At 44.5% G+C, this 21,456-nt stretch overlaps 1 protein-coding gene across 2 annotated transcripts in view; it reads left to right on the forward strand.

Moving 5' to 3' along the window:
- Positions 1-21,456, forward strand: part of UBR1 (ubiquitin protein ligase E3 component n-recognin 1) — a 147,986-nt gene that overhangs the window by 94,442 nt on the left and 32,088 nt on the right. For both annotated transcript variants that reach the window (XM_008169906.4, XM_005284635.5), the window contains exons 31-35: positions 5,229-5,322; positions 8,036-8,188; positions 8,611-8,708; positions 10,988-11,081; positions 12,622-12,770. In XM_008169906.4, the coding sequence (XP_008168128.2) occupies positions 5,229-5,322; positions 8,036-8,188; positions 8,611-8,708; positions 10,988-11,081; positions 12,622-12,770 (588 nt within the window). The remainder of the gene's footprint in view (positions 1-5,228; positions 5,323-8,035; positions 8,189-8,610; positions 8,709-10,987; positions 11,082-12,621; positions 12,771-21,456) is intronic.

A 21,456-nucleotide genomic window follows, 5' to 3' on the forward strand; every position in this document is an offset into this window, starting at 1 on the left:
GGCAGTGGCAGATGCCACTACAGTGGCCATTCTGGAATTCCTGGGCTTTTCAGCCAGTCCAGGGTCTACACTCAAGGAGGTCCTACTCCATTGCATTGGAGTCAAGAGCTCTTGCACCACCTACCTTGGAGCAGGGACCAGGCCTCGATACCAAACCCGGTACCAAACTGCAAGATCCAGCACCAAAGGATTTAGCTGGTGCAGAGGCTGAGGAACAAGGCTCCTCTTCCTCCTCTCCCAACGAGAAAATATAGGAAAAAAGGTATAGCACCTTCCCAGGATGATTACAGGACGCACTGGGAGCTCCTCAGGAGGGTAGCCCAGAACCTGGGTATCCAGGTGGAGGAGATCCTACTATCCTTCCACGCCCGGGTGGACATCTTAGCAGCTTCAGGGCCATCATGGGTGGCTCTGCCTATGAACGATGCCATTTTGGATCCCATCAAGGCCTTATGGCAGACCCCTGTGTCCCTCCAACCTACTGCAAAGAGGATGAAGAAAAAGTATTCTGTTCCTCCCAAGGGGTATGAATTTATGTCCACACATTTTCCCCACCACCACTTGGCTCAGTTGTTTCAGCGGAAAATGATCAAGAGCAGCAAAGGCTGACTCCTAAGGCCTAAGATGCCAAAAAACTAGACCTTTTTGACATGAAGGTGTACTCAACTGGCGGCCTCCAGTTCAGGATGGCAAACGAGCGAACGCTCCTGAGCCAGTATCAGGGCCGGCTCTAGGCCCCAGCAAAACAAGCTGGTGCTTGGGGCGGCACATTTTTAGGGGCGGCATGGCCGGCGCCAGAATGCTGCCCCTAAAAATGTGCCCCGGCCGCCCTAGCTCACCTCCGCTGCTGCTGCCATGGCGCGCGAAACAGCTGATTCGCGCGCCTCTACTCGCCCTCCCTCCCAGGCTCTCAAGCCTGGGAGGGAGGGGGAGCAGCGGCGCGCGAATCAGCTGTTTCGCGCGCCGCGGCGGCTAGGGGTCTCCCCCTCTCTCCCAGACTCTCAAACTTGGGATGGGGGGGAGATTCCGAGTGGCCGCGGTGCGGGCGCCGCTTCTCCCCCTCCCTCCCTCCCTCCTAGGCTTGAGAGCCTGGGGGGAGGAGGCAGGGCTGGGGATTTGGGGAAGGGGCGGAGTTGAGGCGGGGCCGGGGGTGGGGTAATTAAAGAAGGGGGGGGGCGGCCAAACTTGTTTTTGCTTTGGGCGGCAAAAATACTAGAGCCGGCCCTGGCCAGTATGATTTCAACTCCTGGAGCACAGTGGCAAAATTCAAGGAACTTTTGGCGCAGGACTTCAGGGGTGAGTTCTCGGTCCTAGTTGAAGAGAGGAAATCAGTGGCAAGAGCATTCCTTCAGGCAGTTCTGGACATGGCAGATTCTGCAACCTGATCCATGGCTTCAGCTGTGGTCATGAGAAGAAGCTCATGGCTTCGGTCCTCGGGGTTACCCTATGACGTGCAGCAGACTGTGCAGGACATTCCATTTGAAGGCAAGTCACTCTTTTTTGAGCAAACAGACTCTGAAAGACAAGAAGAGCCATCCTGAAATCCTGGAGGAGCCGGTATATGGAGCCCCAGGGAAGCACTATAAGCTCCAACTGACGACCTGCTTCCACTCGCCACAGCAGAGACAAGACTATAGCAGGAAAAGGAGTAGAGGCTATAAGAGGAGGCCAGTCATCATCTGTCCCAGTGTCAGGCCTCTCGCCCCCCCCCCCCCCCCCCCCCCCCCGACCCCTGAGACATGGTGTGGTCTAAACAGGCCTTTTGATGGGATGCTCAATTGTGGCATACCAGGACAATGTGTGGATCCGATTTCCCCTAGATTTGTGGACCAGTTATCCCACTTCTGTCGGGCATGGGCCCGTATTGCCTCAGATCACTGGGTGCTGCATGATAGAACTGGGATATACCCTTCAATTCAGTTGTTCTCCTCTTTCCCACTTTCCCTCCTTCCCCCTCTTCAGGGACCCTTCTCATGAGCAACTTCTGGTCCAGGAGGTGTGGTCGCTCATCAGGGTTGGTGCCATGTAAGAGGTTACATCGGAGCTAAGGGGCCAGAAGTTCTGCTCCTGTTACTTCCTAATTCCAAAATCCAACAGCGATCTCAGACAGATCCTGGACCTGCGAAACCTCAACAGATTCATGAAGAAACTGAAGTTCCACATGGTCTCCTTGGCCGCCATTATCCCTTCTCTGGATCCAGGGGATTGGTACACTGCCCTCAACTTGAAGGATACATATTTTCATATTGCGATCTTTTGGGGACACAGAAGGTTCCTATGATTCGTTGTGAATCACATGCACTACCAATTTATGGTGCTCCCATTGGGCCTGTCAGCGGCCGCTCGGGTGTTCATGAAGCGCATGGCAGTTGTTGCAGCCTTCTTGAGAAGACAAGGGGTTCAGGTCTGCACTTACCTCAACAACTGGCTGATCAAAGGTCGGTCCAAGGCCCAGATGGAGGCAAATGTGCAGTTAATACCATCAACTTTCCAGGATCTGGGACTATTAATAAACATGCAGAAATCCATCCTTTCCCAGGTTCAAAGAATATAATTTGTTGGGGCGATCCTTGACTCAACCTAGGCCAGAGCTTTTCTTCCAGAAAACTAGTTCAGAACTCTGGGGGTCCTCAGAGACCACCTGAGGAATCACCCCATCACCACAGCAAGGAACTGCTTAAAGTTCCTGGGGCATATGGCATCACGTGAGACTATGGTTCAGATCTCTACAGGCTTGGTTAGTGTCTGTTTACGCACCAAGCCGACACGATCTGGACAGGGTGGTCTCGCTTCCGCCATCGGTGATTTCCACCTTCCTTTGGTGACTTGACCCCCGGACAGTATGTGCAGGAGTCCCAGTCCCATGACCCCAACTGTCAATGTCTCTTGTTACAGGTGATGGTAAGAGAGGGCCCAATTGGGGACGCTCAGGGCCTGTGGTCCATGGAAGAGCTGTTGTTACACATCAGTGTGAGGGAACTGAGGGTGTGCGCCTAGCCTGCCACGCATTCCAACCCCAATTGGAGGGCAACTGCATGTTGATCCTTACAGACAACACAACAGCAATATTTTACATAAATAGACAAGGCAGAGCGCGCTCCTCTCTCCTATGCCAGGAAGCTCTTTGCTTGTGAGAATTCTGCATAGCTCACTGAATCCACCTCAAAGCCTCTTACCTCCCAGGGTTGCAGAACGAGTTAGTGGATCATCTCAGCAGATCCTTTTCCCATCATCACAAGTGGTCCATTCATCTGTGAACCACAGTTAGAGAACCTCTGATCTATTAGGTTTCACCTAGCTGCAATCTCGGCCTTTTACCTATGGGTGAATGGCTGGTCGATCTTCTTGAATGCAATCTGTGGTCGTTTTCTTAAGGGTTGAAGCGGCTATACCCCCAGGTATGCCACCCACTCTGTCCCTGGGACCTCAACTTGGTGCTGGCAAGGCTAACTGGTACCCCATTCAAACTGCTGGCAAGGTGCTCCTTGCTCTACCTGTCCTGGAAGGTGGCCTTCCTGGTCCATTAGTTCTGCCAGAAAGGTCTCAGAGATCCAAGCTCTTACTTCAGAGCCACCGTACACTGTCGTCTTCAAGAACAAGATGCACACTTAGCCTTCCTGCCAAAGGTGATCACACAATTCCATAGTAACCAGGATATCTTCCTACCAGTCTTCTACTCGAAACCACATGCTAACAAGGAGGAACAGAGACTCCAAGCATGCACTAGCATTTTACATAGAAAGGACAAAACCCTTTCTGAAATCCACTCAGATCTTCATAGCCGTTGCAGACGGAATGAAAGACTGTCCAGTCTTGGCCCAGAAGATTTCATCATGGATCACTTCTTGTATCCACACATGCTACGACCTAGCGAAGGTCGCGGCTCCTCCCTTGACAGCCCATTTTACAAGAGCTCAAGTATCATCTGAAGCGTTTGTGGCGCAAGTTCCAATTCAGGACATCTGTAGAGTGGCAACGTGGTAGTCACTCAACCTTCTCAACCTTTTGCTTTGAGACCACCCAACATGCTATAAAATATCCACAGCCCACTTGTGCAACAATAACTGGTTTTCTGCATATAAAAGCCAGGCTGGCATTGGGGGATAGCAAGCAGGACAGTTGCCTGGGGCCCCATGCCACAGGGGGACCTGCAAAGCTACATTGCTCAGGCTTTGACTTCAACCCTGGGTAGTGGGGCTCAGGGCCCCGGGCTTCAGCCCCATGCAGTCGGGTTTCAGCTTTCTGCCTTGGCTTTTTAATGCTGGCCCTGCTTGGTGGACCTCATGAAACCTGCCTGTGGTCCCCTAAGGAGCCCCGGACCCCTAGTTGAAAACCACTGCATTACACCATCACCCGACAACCCAGAGACAATGTGGGTTTCAGCCGAGTGGTGTTGCAGTCAGCATGCCAATGAACTCCAAACCTTCCACTGGTGCAACTGCTTGGGAGTCACCTACGTTGGAATGGACATGAGCAAGCACTCGAAGAAACAAAAATAGTTACTAACCTTCCGTAACTACTGTTCATCGAGATGTGTTGCTCGTTACCTCCCCCTCCTGCCTGCCGCTCTGTTGAAGTTAGCTGGCAAGAAGGAACAGAGGGGGCAGTGGGGCCCTATATACCAGTGCTATGAAGGTGTGACTCCAGGGGGCCCCAGAGCTGACCCGACAGATACCACTGAGGGAAATACTTTCCGGTGGCAGTGGTCGGGGCTAGCACACAACTACATTGGAATGGACTTGAGCAATACATCTCAAAAAACAACAGTTACGGAAGGCTAGTAACCTTTTTTTCACATCAACTTGGTGATATCTACTGTTGAAAGTGTAGGTGATCATTTGGAGAATCTTCTGTTGCTGACCTCCATCACCAAATACTGGAACAAAGACAGTACAGCTGAAATCCCAGGCAGATAAAGTGATTGAACATACTGATGCCTTTTTCCAAAAGATAATTCAACAGAGAAGGATGTTTTCAGATTTCATTTTTTTTCTTTGGTAATTTCACATTAAGATAGGGCTTGATGGAACAAGGGGTGGAACTGTGGCAGCATAGTTTTGCTTGTGCTCACCTGTCAGGGCATTATTATAAAGAAGCTTGCGAAACCAAATTTTTAACTTGAATGTGCTTACTGTGGAAAAATGAAAACTTAGCGGGGTTTTTGTCTGTATTGACCAAATGTACTCTAGTATTCTTTTAATCTTTTTGCTCCCCTTCTGTCTTTCCAGATACATTAGATCCTCTTTTCATGGATCCAGATTTGTCATGTGGAACCCATACAGGAAGCTGTGGTCATGTAATGCATGCAGCCTGCTGGCAGAAGTAAGAGGATATCTTTGCAATACTCTTTCATATTTTATCTCTGATTGGTGTCTAAAGTTTCTAAGAGTATACCAGCACAACAATACAAAATATTGACGTTCAAATAAGAAGTCAGCCAGTCCAAGTACTCAACCAGAAAAAATCAAAGAAATCTGGTACAAGAGCAGTCTCAAAAACCAACAGGAGGAGCCAAGTCCCCATTGGCCTAAAAAATAGTCTAAGTGGGGTAAAACTGGTCAAGAGCAAGAAGCCAACTCTCATAAATGGGACTTGCATCATGCCCCTAAGTAGCCAACAAGGGACTCTGATAAATCTCCAGGAGAGTTACACAGCACATAATCTTTGACCATGTATGCATGTCACTAGGCCAGGCCTGACTACACTTAAGGACCAAAGCAGGCCTGCCCCAGCCAATCATAACTGTCAAGTCAGGACACTGCAATTGCCTCTAGACTGAAATACTTAAGGACTTGACTATGAAGGGCTTTTTGTCTATCAATGCTTTTATATCACAATGAGTAACATGTTGGTTAGAAAGAGACACAAATAAATATTGACAAAAAGCCTTAGATTGATTGAAGCTGTGAAAAATAAAGTTAGAAATTTCATCACAGTGAGGTATCAGAAAGATGTGAAGAGCTGGATCACCCTATTATAAGTTACTTTGTGATATCACATGATACAGACAAATCTTGGAGGCTTTTTGATTTTTATATTTGTATGTGTCAGTTGGCTATAAATAGTCTAGTTATACTTTCAGTGCTTAACTATTTTTAATGTTTTTATGGTAAATATCAGCATAAAACAAATAAGCACTCTCAAATCGTACAGAAAAATGTTCCTTGAGTATTCTACATGAATGACTTCTATTCTTGGCAGATCCTATCCACATACATCTAAATAGAACAACATTGGAACCCAATTTCCATGCCCTTATTAAGAAAAAGTTAACTTACTCTGTGGAGTCGGGTGGCACTTTAAAGACTAACAGATTTACTTGGGCATAAGCTTTCATGGGTTAAAAAACCCACTTCTTCAGATGTGTCTTCAGATGCCTGGGTTTTTTACCCATGAAAGCTTATGCCCAAATAAATCTGTTAGTCTTTAAGGTGCCACCGGACTCCTTGTTGTTTTTGTGGATACAGACTAACACGGCTACCCGTCTGATACTTACTCTGTGGGTAGATAGGATTAAAAGAAAAGGACAGAAGACTCTTCCCTTATACTAGATTTTGCAGAAGGTTTGAGTATAATCGTTTGCTTATTACATAACTGATATATTAATGTATTAGTTTTACTCAAAAGGATGCCTGCCACTTACATTTTAAAGGAATATATATACAGCAGACAAAATACTGCAAAATACACTTTGTCTAACAGACTATGTTTGGAATGTATGGAATACCTATGGAATTTCCATTTTACGTTTATTGCAACTCTTCTGCCTGTTGTATAATTTGGAAAGATAAAACGTGTTTTGATTTTGTAGAGAGTAGTTTCATAAACATTTTGTATGTTGAGACCATTTTTTTCAGATCTTTGTCATCTTTCCTTTGTTAGATTTGCTTGCCTTTTCCTTCATTGTTCTTAATCATCATTTAATTAGAAGATTTTAGTTTAAATTTAGACCTAAAGTTAGACAGACACATCCATATGTAAGCTGCTTGTGTATCTGGTTTTCACATAGGGGCTGATTTTAGATGCTCAACTTTAGGCAAACAGATTTGAAAATTGAGTTCTTTCTGTACTAATGAAGGTATCCAGGCCATCGAGACCATGGGTGAAATCTGCGGGCTTACTGCATATATAGAGAAAATTTACAATGAAACCTGGAAAAGAGCATGCTTATTATACCATCTCCTGTTTTAATAGACTGTCTCAAAGTATTCCCATATATATATATATATAGAGAGAGAGAGAGAGAGAGAGAGAGAGAGAGAGAGAAGTAATCTGCACCCACCCTTTATTAGGAAAACTATCTCAATTAAACAACTGATTTTCTTTCCTTTGACCACATACTTAATGTGGGTTTCAATGTGTTTTTTGTTTTTAAATTTACTTTTACCACAGTTCTGTGTCTATCCAAGGTGAATTTTCTGTAAGGATATCTTTGAAATATAATCTAAATTATCCACTTCCATTTTACTTCATCAAAAACAAGGATATATTTTTATATCTGGTGGTGAGACTGGATCCTTACAACAGATAAGTCACTAATGGACATTTATCCATGAAGTGCTATTAGCTATTGTTAAAATAGCATTTATAGGATATTTATATATTTACCTTTGAATGCTATGGCTTAACTTTAAATTTCTAATCTAGGAATATGTGTCTATGTGTGAGGTGCTTTATGATGTAGCATTAGTTTAAAATGTTGGGGCGGTAGCAAATTTCAGAATTGCTTGAGTGTAAATATATTAAATAAAATACACACTTATATGGAGGTTAAAAGTAGGAAAGCTCTCTGCTGTTCTTGTCTGGAAGGTGCTCTGAAATTACCTGGTTCCACATACCTGTTCAAAGATTTAGTTTTGTTTTGGTGTCCAAATATGTGGAACATCTATGTATTAGTTGTGTAGCAGAAGAGGAGTCTGGTTGTTGGCATAGAGAAGTACACACCAGACATACCATTTTGCTCTTTAAATTCTTGTTTCTGTGTTGCACAGAGGCCAGTCTCCTTGCTAGCTGATTTTTCTTTTTAATGTTGCAGGTACTTTGAAGCCATGCAACTGAATTCTCGACAGCGTCTTCATGTTGAACAGATTTTTGACTTAGAGAATGGAGAGTACCTCTGCCCACTCTGCAAGTCTCTGTGCAACACTGTGATTCCCATTATTCCTTTGCAGACTCAAAAGATAAACAGGTGAACTCCAGGGACAGTCTATTTCATGATTCTAAGAATAAAAGTTGTCTAGTGCTTGTAGGGGAGCCAACTCTGATGGAAAGTTTTGAATAATCTTTCCAACTGCTATATGAGGCTGCTTAAATCCTTACTGATCGCCCACCTTGTTGTCTGTTCTGGCTTCCAAAATCTATTCTTGGGAAAAATTTCTAATACCATAGACCACTTAGGTTTCTTACCAATGAGAAAGTATTTCTAGTACTTAATATAAATTCTAAAGTTTAGTTAATGTTTGCTTAGGGTATCTAAATAGTTGTGTAAATGCTAACTCTGAACTTGTTCTTTGCCACAGAGATGTGCTATATGTTTTTCAAAGATTAGGCTTCAGGTCATCTGCTTACCTATGTTTTAACGTAACCACTGGTTTTTATTTCTATTCTCAGTGAGGATTCAGAGGCAGTAGCTCAAATTCTGACCCTGGCTAGGTGGTTGGAGATTGTCATGGCCAGGATATCGGGGTACAGTGCGAAAAACACTAAAGGTTTGTTATCTTTGCTTTTGAGCTTTACGCTAAGATCATTTCCAGAAAAATACCCTTTGAATTTTTCATTATTATAGTAAGAAAATATAAATATTTATTTAGAACAGAAAGTATTCTGTATTCTAGAACAATCAGCTGGTGTTTTAGGTACAGAGATTGCTACTTGATTTTTCAGTCATGTGGTCTCACTATAAGGAAATACATAAAAGAAATTAAAGTATTAGTATACTTTTCCTTTGTGAACTGAGGGTTCAAACACATTGTACGATCTCTTCTCGTCTCTAAAGGCCTCTGTTCCGAAAAATGGTGATCCCTGGAAAAAATTTCAAAAATGCTTAAGTGATATAGCAGCCCAAGGGCTTGTCTAGAATTGAAACGTTACAGCTGCACTGCTGCAGATGCGCCGCTATAGCACTTCAGTGTAGACATTACTTATGCTGATAGGAGGGGTTCTCCCATGGGCGTAAGTTGTCCACCTCCCTGAGAGGTGGTAGGTAGCTGGATGGAATTTTTCGGTCAAACTGGCACTGTTCATTGAGGATTAGGTTAGCTTACCTACATAGTTCAGAGGTGTGGATTTTTTGTACCCCTGAGCGACACAGTCAAGTCAATTTAAATTTTCTGGTATAGACCAGGCCTTAGTCTTACAGGGGATTTAGGCTCCTAAGTCATTCCATACTTTTGAGAAATTTACCCTTAACCTTTAAAAATAGTTCTAAATAAATGAGCAACTACATTAAATCTTTAAACAATTTTCGTAAAGCTGCTGATTACTTTTTAAGGGGAAAAATGTCATTATTCATCCCAAAAAGAAACAGAGGTCATTTTCTGTTAATTTTCTAGGCGATCCTAATCTGAGCAACACTTCTGTTGTAGTCTGACTGTGCAACTGTCATGAATAAGTTGTCAGTAATATACAACAAACTATTTTTGGATACATTCATTTCTTATGGATGTACTTTTTCAAAGTACCCTTAAGTCAGTGACCTTTTTTGACACAGCCATATGTCTGCACTAGTTAATTGAAGCGTAAGAAGAGAGCTCCAATAAGGTGCTATTAGCTGTAGTCAAGGCTGCCTCCTAGCTATCTCAAAAACATTCAAGGAGATGATCGTCTAGGTCTTTAAAAGCAGCATTCCAATGAAGGGCATCTTTGGGTTACTCCTTTGCAGTGTGAGATAAGTATTTTAAAACTGAAACTCACTATGTAAACATACTCAGGTTACATTACTCAGTGGCACAGCTATTTACTTCATTGATATTTGGAGTGGCATCTTCATGTGTACTTCCACTTTCTTATGACTGGAAGGACTGCGACTTTCTACAGTAAGGTATTCAGTGAATGTGACTGTGCTGAGAAGAACTGTAAGGTGAAACTTGACCTTGTTCTGTTTGAGTAATCACTCAGTCAGAATAAAAGGAGAGGTGCTTTCGCATAGTGCAGCATAGATCTACTTATGCATAGAGCTTCACACTTACTGCTCTGTTGCTTTAAATAAGAACATTAACTCATTGGAACTAGAGATCATCACTACCCAAAGCGAAGCAAAAATGTATAATGCCTGTACAGTAACTCTGGAAACTCTGACTCTGGTATCAACAAGTCTTGGTGTCCGGGAGACACCAGGAATCTGCATTGCCCTAGAGCCTTTTGATTTATGTAAAAAGACCTGATACCCCTTAGATGGTACTCTGATCCATGTGCCCACAATGGATATCACCAGCTTTATGATGCCATATGTTTGAGAAGCAAAGTCATAGCCTTTTCTAAGCTGCTGACATTTCCAGGAATTTAATAACTCCTTTCCCTGACCCCCTTGGAAGACCATATAACATGCACTTGGCAGGACCAGCAGGAACATACCCCAAAGACCCTATCAGGCTTTTTTGGATTAAAATATTTTATTGGGAATTCTATGAAAATGAAGAGGGGAATTTAAAATAAAAGGCCAAAAATAAATCTATCTGTAAATATTGCAGAACGCATCAATATGCTTAGTTATAGACAATTGACACATTCCAGTGACCCATACTTAGCAGGAAAATTCTCTTTGGCTGTTTCTCTCACTGTCTCCTTACCAGCCAAGCACTGCTTTTGTGTCCCAAATTTCTGAGAATAGAAGAAAATGCTATTTAGGGAGGAGGATTAGAACACAGATTGGCTGGTGAGAAAGCAGTGGTTTGTTACAATTATTTCAAAAGCAGTTTAAAAGAAAAAGGAAGTCTATGTATATTGACGCAATTGTGTTTTAATATGATCTAATTTTTTTTCCTGGAAGGAGAGACGCAAAATGCTCCATCTTTAATCAACAAAGGAATGGGAGACTTTACTTCAGAATTCCATTCTATCCTTAGTTTTGGAGTTCAGCCTTCGTAAGTGTTGCCAATTGTTTGTATTTTGCTGGAGGAATCTGAAAGTTCTATGTTCTGTGTTTTCTAAAATGATCTAAATGTGTCTCAAGATTTTGGAACTTGCCTTCAATCTTTGAATTGGAAAAAGAGGTGTTTGTGTTCTGGGCACAGAACTGGGAGCCAAGAACTTCCTGACTTGTAGCTGGAGCTTTGCCGCTGATTCCATGTTCACTTAACTACTTTGTGCCTTAGTTTTCTCAGGCATCGTGTTTCTCTGTTTTGTAAGAATTAATGTTTTTAAAGTACTTCATTGATGAAGTTGTTTGTTACAGATTTACTGTGGGGAATGGGATTGGGATGTCTAATATTGTATGGAAAAGAAAATTGTCTGCCCCTTGGGATAGAGAGATTGAATTGACAGATTATTTGGCTTTGATCTCTCTATGGTATGCCTTGGTCTTTACCCTCCCCTCCAGATACTGCTCCAGCTAACCTGCCCACTGTACTTCTACTGCCCACAGCATGCTGAATAATGTAACAGTTCTTCACCCCTTGTGTTATATCTGCTATCCAAGCTTAGTGTGGTTATACTCTGAAAAATGTAAAAAATTGCATCAATAGTTCCATACTTCTGTTATGTTGTTCCATATCAGAATTGCTTCAAGTACAAATAAAAGCTTTTTTTCCCCAACTGCTGCTGCTGCAGCAAATGCATTCTGGTCAAAAAGCTAAATTGGGTTCTTTGTCAGGCTCAGGCATCATTTTCAGGAAGAAATATTCTATTTGGAACTTAGTTAAACATTCTGATGCTGATGTGTGAGCCAGAATAGAGTCCAGATCATTGTGCCACAGCTGTTAGTTATACTTATACTTACACTTTGAACACACGCAGAGCATTACGATTGTGCTGGTTTTGCATAGTCACTTTTCTGATCAGAGTTGTCCCTTTTAAGGACTAAGCAAGTACTAACTTTAAGGAGCTCCTTTCTTTTAGCAAAATTTCAGAATTATTAAATTTAATTTTAGATTTGAAATTCTGTCCCCCATTGCTAGTCCTTTATGAGAGATGAATGAGAGGAGATATGTTTTCAATGTGACAATTAAGTTTCTCTTTCCCCACAGTGCAAGTTCATTTCCCCAATTTATCACTTTTTGTAATAAATAGTTGTTGGTGCTCTTTTCCTGAATATGGGGTATAGTATGCCATGCATACTGAGGCCTATATTTTCCCAAATTTGCCTTCAGCTTATTAGGTCTCACCCTTCTTGGTTCTCAAACATTTGCTTGTAGAGGTCACTAAATTAATGCATGTGTATACCAAGGAGAAAACTAAAGTGCAAGAATCTGTACTGGTTCTCCATGATGCATTAGGACTTGTTTTATGGATACAGACTCTTCCTTGTTTCTCTTACTGCAGATAAACGGTCTTGGTGTTCAGTAGTTCTTTCACAGGGAACCATTTATCTTCTTATTAATGACCTTGTTAGCTAGCCATTGACCTTTAAGTTGCAAACACTCTTACTAGTTCATCAACTGAAGTTGTCCTTGCTTTCCTTCACAGAGCCAAATACTCAAACAGTATTAAGGAGATGCTGGTTCTCTTTGCCACCACTGTTTACAGAGTTGGATTAAAAGTTGCTCCCAATGAGGCTGATCCTCGCATTCCTATGATGACGTGGAGCACATGTGCTTTTACTATCCAATGTATAGGTAAAGTTTTAGTTTGAATAAGGGTTTATTCAAATGTGAGAGCTGGAGTGCCAGTCATGATAAATGTCTAAGGTGATCTGCCAGAGTACAATCTCACCTGCAACTCTGTGTATGTACACAGGTGGCTAGCCTGTGCCATCCCCCATGTTGCTACAGCTACACTGCTATTTTTCACAACGAGCTCAATCAAAGCTAGCTCAGATATTGCATGCACATGCTATAGTTGTGCCTTGTGACTGCTGTGTAGACATACACTGTGACAGCTGTCCAACAGGGTTCATTAAGCTGTATAGTCTCTTGTCCTCTTTAGCAAAATATGTTAGAATTAAAAATGAGGTTGAGTGCTCTTCACCTCGATTTTGCCTAAACGAAGAATTTCATGATGGTTGCCTTTATAATTAAAGAAATTGTGGGGATGACAGAGATGCCTAATTGAATTGAAACAACGGGAAAATCCTGAGGACTCTTCATTGGACCAATTTTTGAGTTAGGTTGCAAAAAATGCCCCTTAATCATCCCTGAATGAATTATATGGTATTTTTCATTACTTCCTCAGTATTAGTCCCAGTGGAACTTTCTTAGGGTACGTTTACACTACCTGCCGGATTGGTGGGTAGCAATCAATCTATCGGGGATCGATTTATCGCGTGTAGTGTAGATGCGATAAATTGATCCCCGATCGCTCTCCTGTCGACTGCTGAACTCCAGCTCGGCAAGAGGCAGAAGCAAAGTCAAAGGGGGAGCCGCGGCCGTCGAGCCCGCGCCGCGAGGACGCGAAGTAAGTGATTCTAAGTCGATCTAAGATACGTCGACTTCAGCTACACTATTCTCGTAGCTGAAGTTGCATATCTTAGATCGATTCCCCCCTCAGTGTAGACCAGGCCTCAGAATTGGTAGAAGCAGTGTGGACTTAGCTTGACTTTCCTTGAAACTGCTCTCTGGCAAAGATGCTAAGAGGGTGCCTTGTAGCAATTTAAAAAATGATTTCTAGTTTCTCCCCGGAGGAAGGTCTGTTTTTACAAAGATGAAATAATCTGTACCTGTAAAAAGCATTGCTTGGCTAATGTATTTGTTGTTCAGCTTTCAGCCTCACTTCATCTGTTAGCACTGTTTGCATAGCTATAATCACCCGTAAACATATTTAGTTGGATGTGCCATTTTGCCTCAACATAGCTGGTAAGATGCAAATTCAGTCCACTATAAATATATAGTGGACTTGATCCACCTGGAGCAACAGCATTTCAAATGTGGAGCACTGGGAGCTCCGCAACTGGGTTAGAATTAACGTGCCGCCTTAACTACTGTGCATGTTGCATTCAGCTGATCTCCAAAATAGGATAGTGGGCTGACACACTCCATATAGGAGGAAGCATGTTACTTGTCAATAGAGAAATAAAGTGAAGTGATAGTTATTCACAGGTGTTAGCGGTAGAACAGGCTATGGGGTAAAGTAAGAAAATCAGATGTATGATCAGGCAAAGCAGATATAAATTTGTACAACCTTTCTGAAAGCTCTCTCCTCCTTCTCATAAATCTTTGAAGATCAAGTATCAGAGGAGTAGCCGCGTTAGTCTGGATCTGTAAAAAGCGACAGTGTCTCCTGTGGCACTCTTTGTCGTGCTGAAGATCAGTATGTGTGGGAACTTCCAGCAGTAAAACACAGGGAAACTACTGCAGGCCTCCATGCAGTTGTGAAATAAAATTGTCTACTTGGTTTCTTGGGACACATGCTATTTTTGAACCTAGTCATAACATGCATTTTCAATGAGTGGTTGCACACATGTATTCCACGCAGGTATGTGCATGCTGGAGCCAGAGAATTTTCTGCAGATATGTGTCAGCCACACATGTGCCCTGCACATACTTGTGGCCCCTCCAAAGGCTATATAAGAGTGGCACCACCCTGAATCCCCTCAGTTCCTTCTCATCACCTGTAACCAGAGCTAGAGCTCCCCATATGGTTTTTAATTCTGCATAGTCAGCAAGATTAGCTCACTACTTTACCTGTAAATAGTTAGTCAGCAGTTAGTACCCAGTAGTTAGATTTCATCTTTATTTTATTTAAAGTTATTTTAATAGTTATCTTTTGGTGCAAGGCACTGGTGGCATGTAGTGCTTGCTGGGTCTTTAAGCATTGCCCATCATGTGAAATGTCTATCTTGAATAGTGACTCCCAAGACACACACACACACTGCCTTTTGTGCCTCAGCATTGGACACATGAAGGAGAGGTGCATCTGCTATTCTTTGAAGAAAAGAATGCAGATTTCCAGAGATTTGTGCCTCAAATCCCATCTTATGAAGCAGGTGATGAGACCTGCTTTGGTCCCAGGGCCCTCGAGTGAATGTCCTACTGCACACATACAGTCCATTACCATGGCTGCAGTGGCCTCGGACAGACCCCTGGACTCGGACTCTTCTCTCCAGGGAAAGAGGAGTCAGTCTTCTCCATGACCTCCCCAAAAGAGGACCCATAAGACAGACTGGAGCCACTCAAAGGTTTGTTTGTTTGTTTGTTTAAAAGGCTCCTCCTCTTCAGAAAAGGACTTGGAACATCATTGAGGGTCTTCGGGTACTCAGGCTGGCTTATCAGCCTATATCTCTTCAGTACTATGGCAGGAAGCTATTGATAGCATCCTGATGACTCTGTTACCATGTGCTGGTAGATAACCACTGAGTCCAGTACCAATGGGGACACAGTTTCAGCTCCGATATTATTGGTACCAGTGTCCCCGCAAGTTTATGAAGCAGTAAAAGACTTGCTCTGCCTCCCCATCCTGGACTCTCCTGTGGTGCAGGAGTCCACTGCACTGGCAGCACCTTCTGCTGTCCCAGGCCCATCTGGCTCCTCCGCTCCAGTGCAAGCAGAGCCAGTGTTAGTATTAGCTAAGAAATATGGCAAAGACTTTTCCCCGGTACCATCTTTGGCATTGGCATCAGTACAGTCTTTGACCTCGGTATCAGTTATGCTACCTGGCTTGGCGTCTGTGGCTTGATGCTGGATGTTCAGCTGAGTTGATACCGATCATAGCCTGTGCTTCGGTTCTGATTATAACATCTTTCCCAGCACCAATTTATGGCGCCTCAACACCTCAGGATGCTTTTGCAGTACCATCTACCTTCCCTGCCTCCGTACTGAGGTTGCCTCTTCACAATGGGCTATAGATAGTCACCTCATCAGGCTTTGCACCTCCCGATGCCCACTGGATACCCTGGCTCCTTGAAGTCTGTTTCAGAGTTCTCCAGTATTTTGCCAACCCCTCTGAGGTGCACTTGGTCACCTCCTGAAGGAGAGCATCGGTACCCAACACCGGGAGTGGGGCCGATCATTGTGGCCTGGTACCTACTGGACATCTATGACATGTGCTCTCCCTCAGTGGCCTTTTTGGAATTGCTGGGGTGTTTTGCAATCCCACAGATCTCAATCACCTGCCCAATTGAGAGGAAGGTTCCCAGAGAGTTTGATAGAGCAGGTTCCAGAACCACCTAAGTTAGAAGCATGCAGAGACACCGTTCCCTCTGAGCAGCCAATGCTGCAGGAGGAACCACTGGAGGAGCAGCCAGTTCTTCTACAAGAGGATCCATCCTATCTTTCTCATCACCTGATGACTCAGTGATCCCGGACTCCAGTTCCTAGGAATTTTTAAGCATTATCAAGAACTGCTGAGAAAAATGGCAGTGACTTTAGGCACTCAAGGTGAGTTTGTGCAAGAGAACATTCATAAGGTTTTTGGATAGTCTCCAGGTGGCACTTCTGGGAGGATAGTCCTCCCAAATTATGAAGCTCTTCTAAACCTTATGGCACACACCAGCCTCCTTAGCTATATACACTAGGATATGGTATCATTTATCCATGCAAGGCTTTGAGTATTTTTATTCCCATCCAGCCCTAAACTCCCCGATAGTTACATCTGCCAATTGGAGATCATGTCAAGGGAGATGTAAATTAATTCCCCCCAAAAAAGAGACCAAGAGAATAGATTTGATTGGGAGAAACATTTATTCTACCTCCTCTTGCCAGATGCAGATAGCAAAATATAACTTTCTAAACTGGGACATAATGTCCAAGTTTACTGACAGACTACCAGAAGATGCAAAGGAGGAATATAAGGCTTTTCAGGCAAAAGGTTGTATAGTGACCTAGACATTGATCCAGTCTGCACTTGATGCAGCAGACACTTCTAGAGCAGTGGTTTTCAACCTTTTTTCATTTGCAGACCCCTAAAAAATTTCAAATGAAGATGCAGACCCGTTTGGAAATCTTAGACACAGTCTGCGGATCGCCCGGGGTCAGTGGATCGCAGGTTGAAAACCACTGTTTTAGAGTGATGGCCTCTTCAGTAATACTGAGGACAGTCTCATGGGTACAAAACTTGGGCATAGCCTTGGACAGTGTCTCATTTCTCTTGTTGGATTTAGTGTGCACCTCCTGAGTGATTTTGGGGACCTGTGTTATACGTGAGGTCAGACTAGATGATCTGGTGGTCTTTTCTGGCCATTAACTCTGACTGACCTCCAGCAAACCATAGAGCAGTGGTTCTCAACCAGGGGTACATGGACCCCTCGGGGTATGCAGAGGTCTTCCAGGGGGTACATCAACTCATCTAGCTAGTTGCCTAGTTTTACAACAGGCTACATAAAAAGCACTAGCAAAGTCAGTACAAACTAAAATTTCATACAGACAATGACTAGTGTATACTCTGAAAAATGACTATGTAAAATATGCCACCTCTTCACTCAACAGGTTTGCTCCCTGTATGTATTCAGAGGCATTAGTGACAAAAATATGTTGGATTTTTAGTGTTTTTGTTTTGGTTTGGTTGGGTTATTTTACTCCTATTACCCCTGAACAAACAACACAGTTGTGAGAGAGAAGAAACTGTAATCTATTCCATTGTGTACAAAGAATTTTTAATAAGTTCCAAGCAAATATACCCGTGCAAACCCATTGAAAGCAAAGTGGTTGCATAGGAGTCAATATGGGTATACTTTGAAGGCAGTGGGGGTTGCACAAGTGTAATGAATATGTGGTTTGACCCGTAGAACCTTATCACCAATGTTGATGCACAAAATGGAAAAAACCCAGGTGTGACCCTTAGGCCTGGTCTACACTATGAGTTTAATTCGAATTTAGCAGCGTTAAATCGAATTAACCCTGCACCCGTCCACACAACGAAGCCATTTATTTCGAAATAAAGGGCTCTTAAAATCGATTTACTCCTCCCCGACAAGCGGAGTAGCGCCGAAATCAATACTGTCATTTCGAATTAGGGTTAGTGTGGCCGCAATTCGATGGTATTGGCCTCCGGGAGCTATCCCACAGTGCACCATTGTGACCGCTCTGGAAAGCAATCTGAACTCGGATGCACTGGCCAGGTAGACAGGAAAAGCCCCGCGAACATTTGAATGTCATTTCCTGTTTGCCCAGCACAGGAGCGCACAGGTGACCACAGAGAGTTCATCAGCACAGATAACCATGCAGGCCGATAATCGAAAAAGAGCACCAGCATGGACCATACGGGAGGTACTGGATCTGATCGCTATATGGGAAGAGGATTCAGTGCTAGCAGAACTTCGTTCGAAAAGACGAAATGCCAAAACTTTTTTGAAAAAATCTCCAAGGGCATAATGGAGAGAGGCCACAATAGGGACTCAGAGCAGTGCCGTGTGAAAGTCAAGGAGCTCAGACAAGCCTATCAGAAAACAAACGAGGCAAACGGTCGCTCTGGGTCAGAGCCGCAGACATGCCGTTTCTACGCTGAGCTGCATGCAATTCTAGTGGGGCCCGCCACCACTACCCCACTTCTGACCGTGGATTCCGAGGCGGGGGTAATCTCATCAGCCACACCTGAGGATTCTGCGGACGAGGAGGAGGAGGAGGACGAGCTTGCAGCGAGCACACAGCACTCCGTTCTCCCCAACAGCCAGGATCTTTTTCTCAGCCTGACTGAAGTACCCTCCCAAGCCAGTACCCAAGACCATGACCCCATGGAAGGGACCTCAGGTGAGTTTACCTTTTAAAATATAAAACATGGTTTAAAAGCAAGCGTTTTTTAATGATTAATTTGCCCTGAGGACTTGGGATGCATTCGCGGCCAATACAGCTACTGGAAAAGTCTGTTAACGTGTCTGGGGATGGAGCGGAAATCCTCCAGGGACATCTCCATGAAGCTCTCCTGGAGGTACTCCAAAAGTCTTTGCAGAAGGTTTCTGGGCAGTGCAGCCTTATTCCGTCCTCCATGGTAGGACGCTTGACCACGCCATGCTAGTAGCAAGTAATCTCGTATCATTGCATGACAAAGCCTGGCAGCGTATGGTCCCGGTGTTTGCTGGCATTCAAGCAACATCTGTTCTTTATCTCGCTGTGTAATCCTCAGGAGAGTGATATCGCTCATGGTAACCCGGTTGAAATATGGGAATTTAATTAAGGGGACAGAGGTGGCCCTTCCTACTGGGCTGTTTGCCTGTGGCTGAAAAGAAATCCTTCCCTGTAGTAAGCCAGGCGTGGGGAGGGGGGGAGTTTGGCGCTAAGCTTTTCACGTGTGGCTAGCAGGGATCTTCCCTGATACCAGCCACGCGGTGGGGGGAGGGATAAAGCGATCATCCCAGAGAATTGGATGAGGGGGGGAGTTAGTTTGTTTTCTGCTGCTGAAGGTTAACAGAAAAACTGCAGCACTCAACGGGCTTTGCTTGGTATGTGGGAAAGGAGGACGCAGAAGCCGAAAGACAATGGCTTACCATGGCCGCATGCAAGCCGAATTCTGTTGCCCGGACCTGCGTCTGTGATCTCTAGCAGCAAAGCCACAGGCACTCAATATTAAGAGGCAAAATGCGACCTTGCACAGAAATCACATGTGCTATGTAATGGGAATAGTGTTGTTCACCGTGAAAGAGTATAAGCGTTGTTCTGTAAAATGTATCTTTTTAAAAAATTCTCTCCTTTTTTCCCTCCCTCCAGCAGCTTCAAATTTTTCAAGCCTCCCTCCTCCGTCCTGAAGGCTATCTCAGATAAGGCGTTGGAAAACGAGGACGCGAGATGAGATGTTTGTGGAAATCATGGAATCCACCCGCAATGAAAGAGCTCATCTGAATGAGTGGAAGGACACGGTTTCAAAGTATAGGAAAGATGCCAGTGAACGTGAGGACATGAGGGACCAACGTGAGGACAGAAGGGACCAACGTGAGGAGAGGAGAGATGCTCGAGATGAGAGGTGGCAGCAGGAAGATCAGAGGAGGCAGGATGCAATGCTGGGGCTGCTGCGTGAGCAAACAGACATGCTCCAGCGTCTGGTGGAGCTTCAGGAATGGCAGCAGGATCACAGACTGGCGCTACAGCCCCTGTTTAACCCCCCTCCCCTCTCAGCAAAAGGCTGTCATTATTTTAACCGTTTTTTAGTGGCCTTTTCCTTCCCTCCGATCCTCCTCCCAAACCCCACCCGGGCTACCTTGTCAATTCTCTCCCTCTTTTTTTATAATCAATTAATAAAGAATACACGATTTTTAAACGATAGTGACTTTATTTCCTTTGAAAACAAGCTGTGATTGAAGGGGGAGGGTGAGTTGCCTACAGAGAATGAGTCAATAAAGGGGGCGGGTTTTCATCAAGAAACAAACAGAACTTTCACACGGTAGCCTGGCCAGTCATGAAACTGGTTTTCAAAGCTTCTCTGATGCGCCGCGCTTCCTGGTGTGCTCTTCTAATCGCCCTGGTGTCTGGCTGCGTGTAATCAGCAGCCAGGCGATTTGCCTCAGCCTCTCACCCCGCCATAAATGTCTCCCCCTTACTTTCACAGATTGTGGAGCACACAGCAAGCAGCAATAACAATGGGGATATTGGTTTGGCTGAGGTCTGAGCAAGTCAGTAAAGTGCGCCAGTGACCTTTTAAATGGCCAAATGCACATTCCACCACCATTCTGCACTTCCTCAGTCTGTAGTTGAACTGCTCCTGACTCCTGTCCAGGCTGCCTGTGTATGGCTTCATGAGCCATGGCATTAAGGGGTAGGCTGGGTCCCCAAGGATAACTATAGGCATTTCAACATCCCCAACGGTTATTTTCTGGTCTGGGAAGTAAGTCCCTTGCTGCAGCCATTTAAACAGAGTAGTGTTTCTGAAGACGCGAGCATCATGAACCCTTCCCGGCCAGCCCACGTTGATGTTGGTGAAATGTCCCTTGTGATCCACAAGTGCTTGCAGCACCATTGAAAAGTAACCCTTGCGGTTTATGTACTGGGTACCCTGGTGCTCCGGTGCCAAGATAGGGATATGAGTTCCATCTATCGCCCCACCACAGTTAGGGAATCCCATTGCAGCAAAGCCATCCACTATGACCTGCACATTTCCCAGAGTCACTACCTTTCGTAGCAGCAGTTCAATGATTGCTTTGGCTACTTGCATGACAGCAGCCCCCACAGTAGTTTTGCCCACTCCAAATTGATTCCCGACTGACCGGTAGCTGTCTGGCGTTGCAAGCTTCCACAGGGCTATCGCCACTCGCTTCTCAACTGTGTGGGCTGCTCTCATCCTGGTATTCTGGCGCTTCAGGGCACGGGAAAGCAAGTCACAAAGTTCCATGAAAGTGCCCTTACGCATGCGAAAGTTTCGCAGCCACTGGGAATCGTCCCACACCCGCAACACTATGTGGTCCCACCAGTCTGTGCTCGTTTCCCGGGCCCAGAATCGGCGTTC

This window comes from Chrysemys picta, chromosome 4 (assembly GCF_011386835.1).
Source record: "Chrysemys picta bellii isolate R12L10 chromosome 4, ASM1138683v2, whole genome shotgun sequence".
Classification (NCBI taxonomy): Eukaryota; Metazoa; Chordata; order Testudines; family Emydidae; genus Chrysemys; species Chrysemys picta.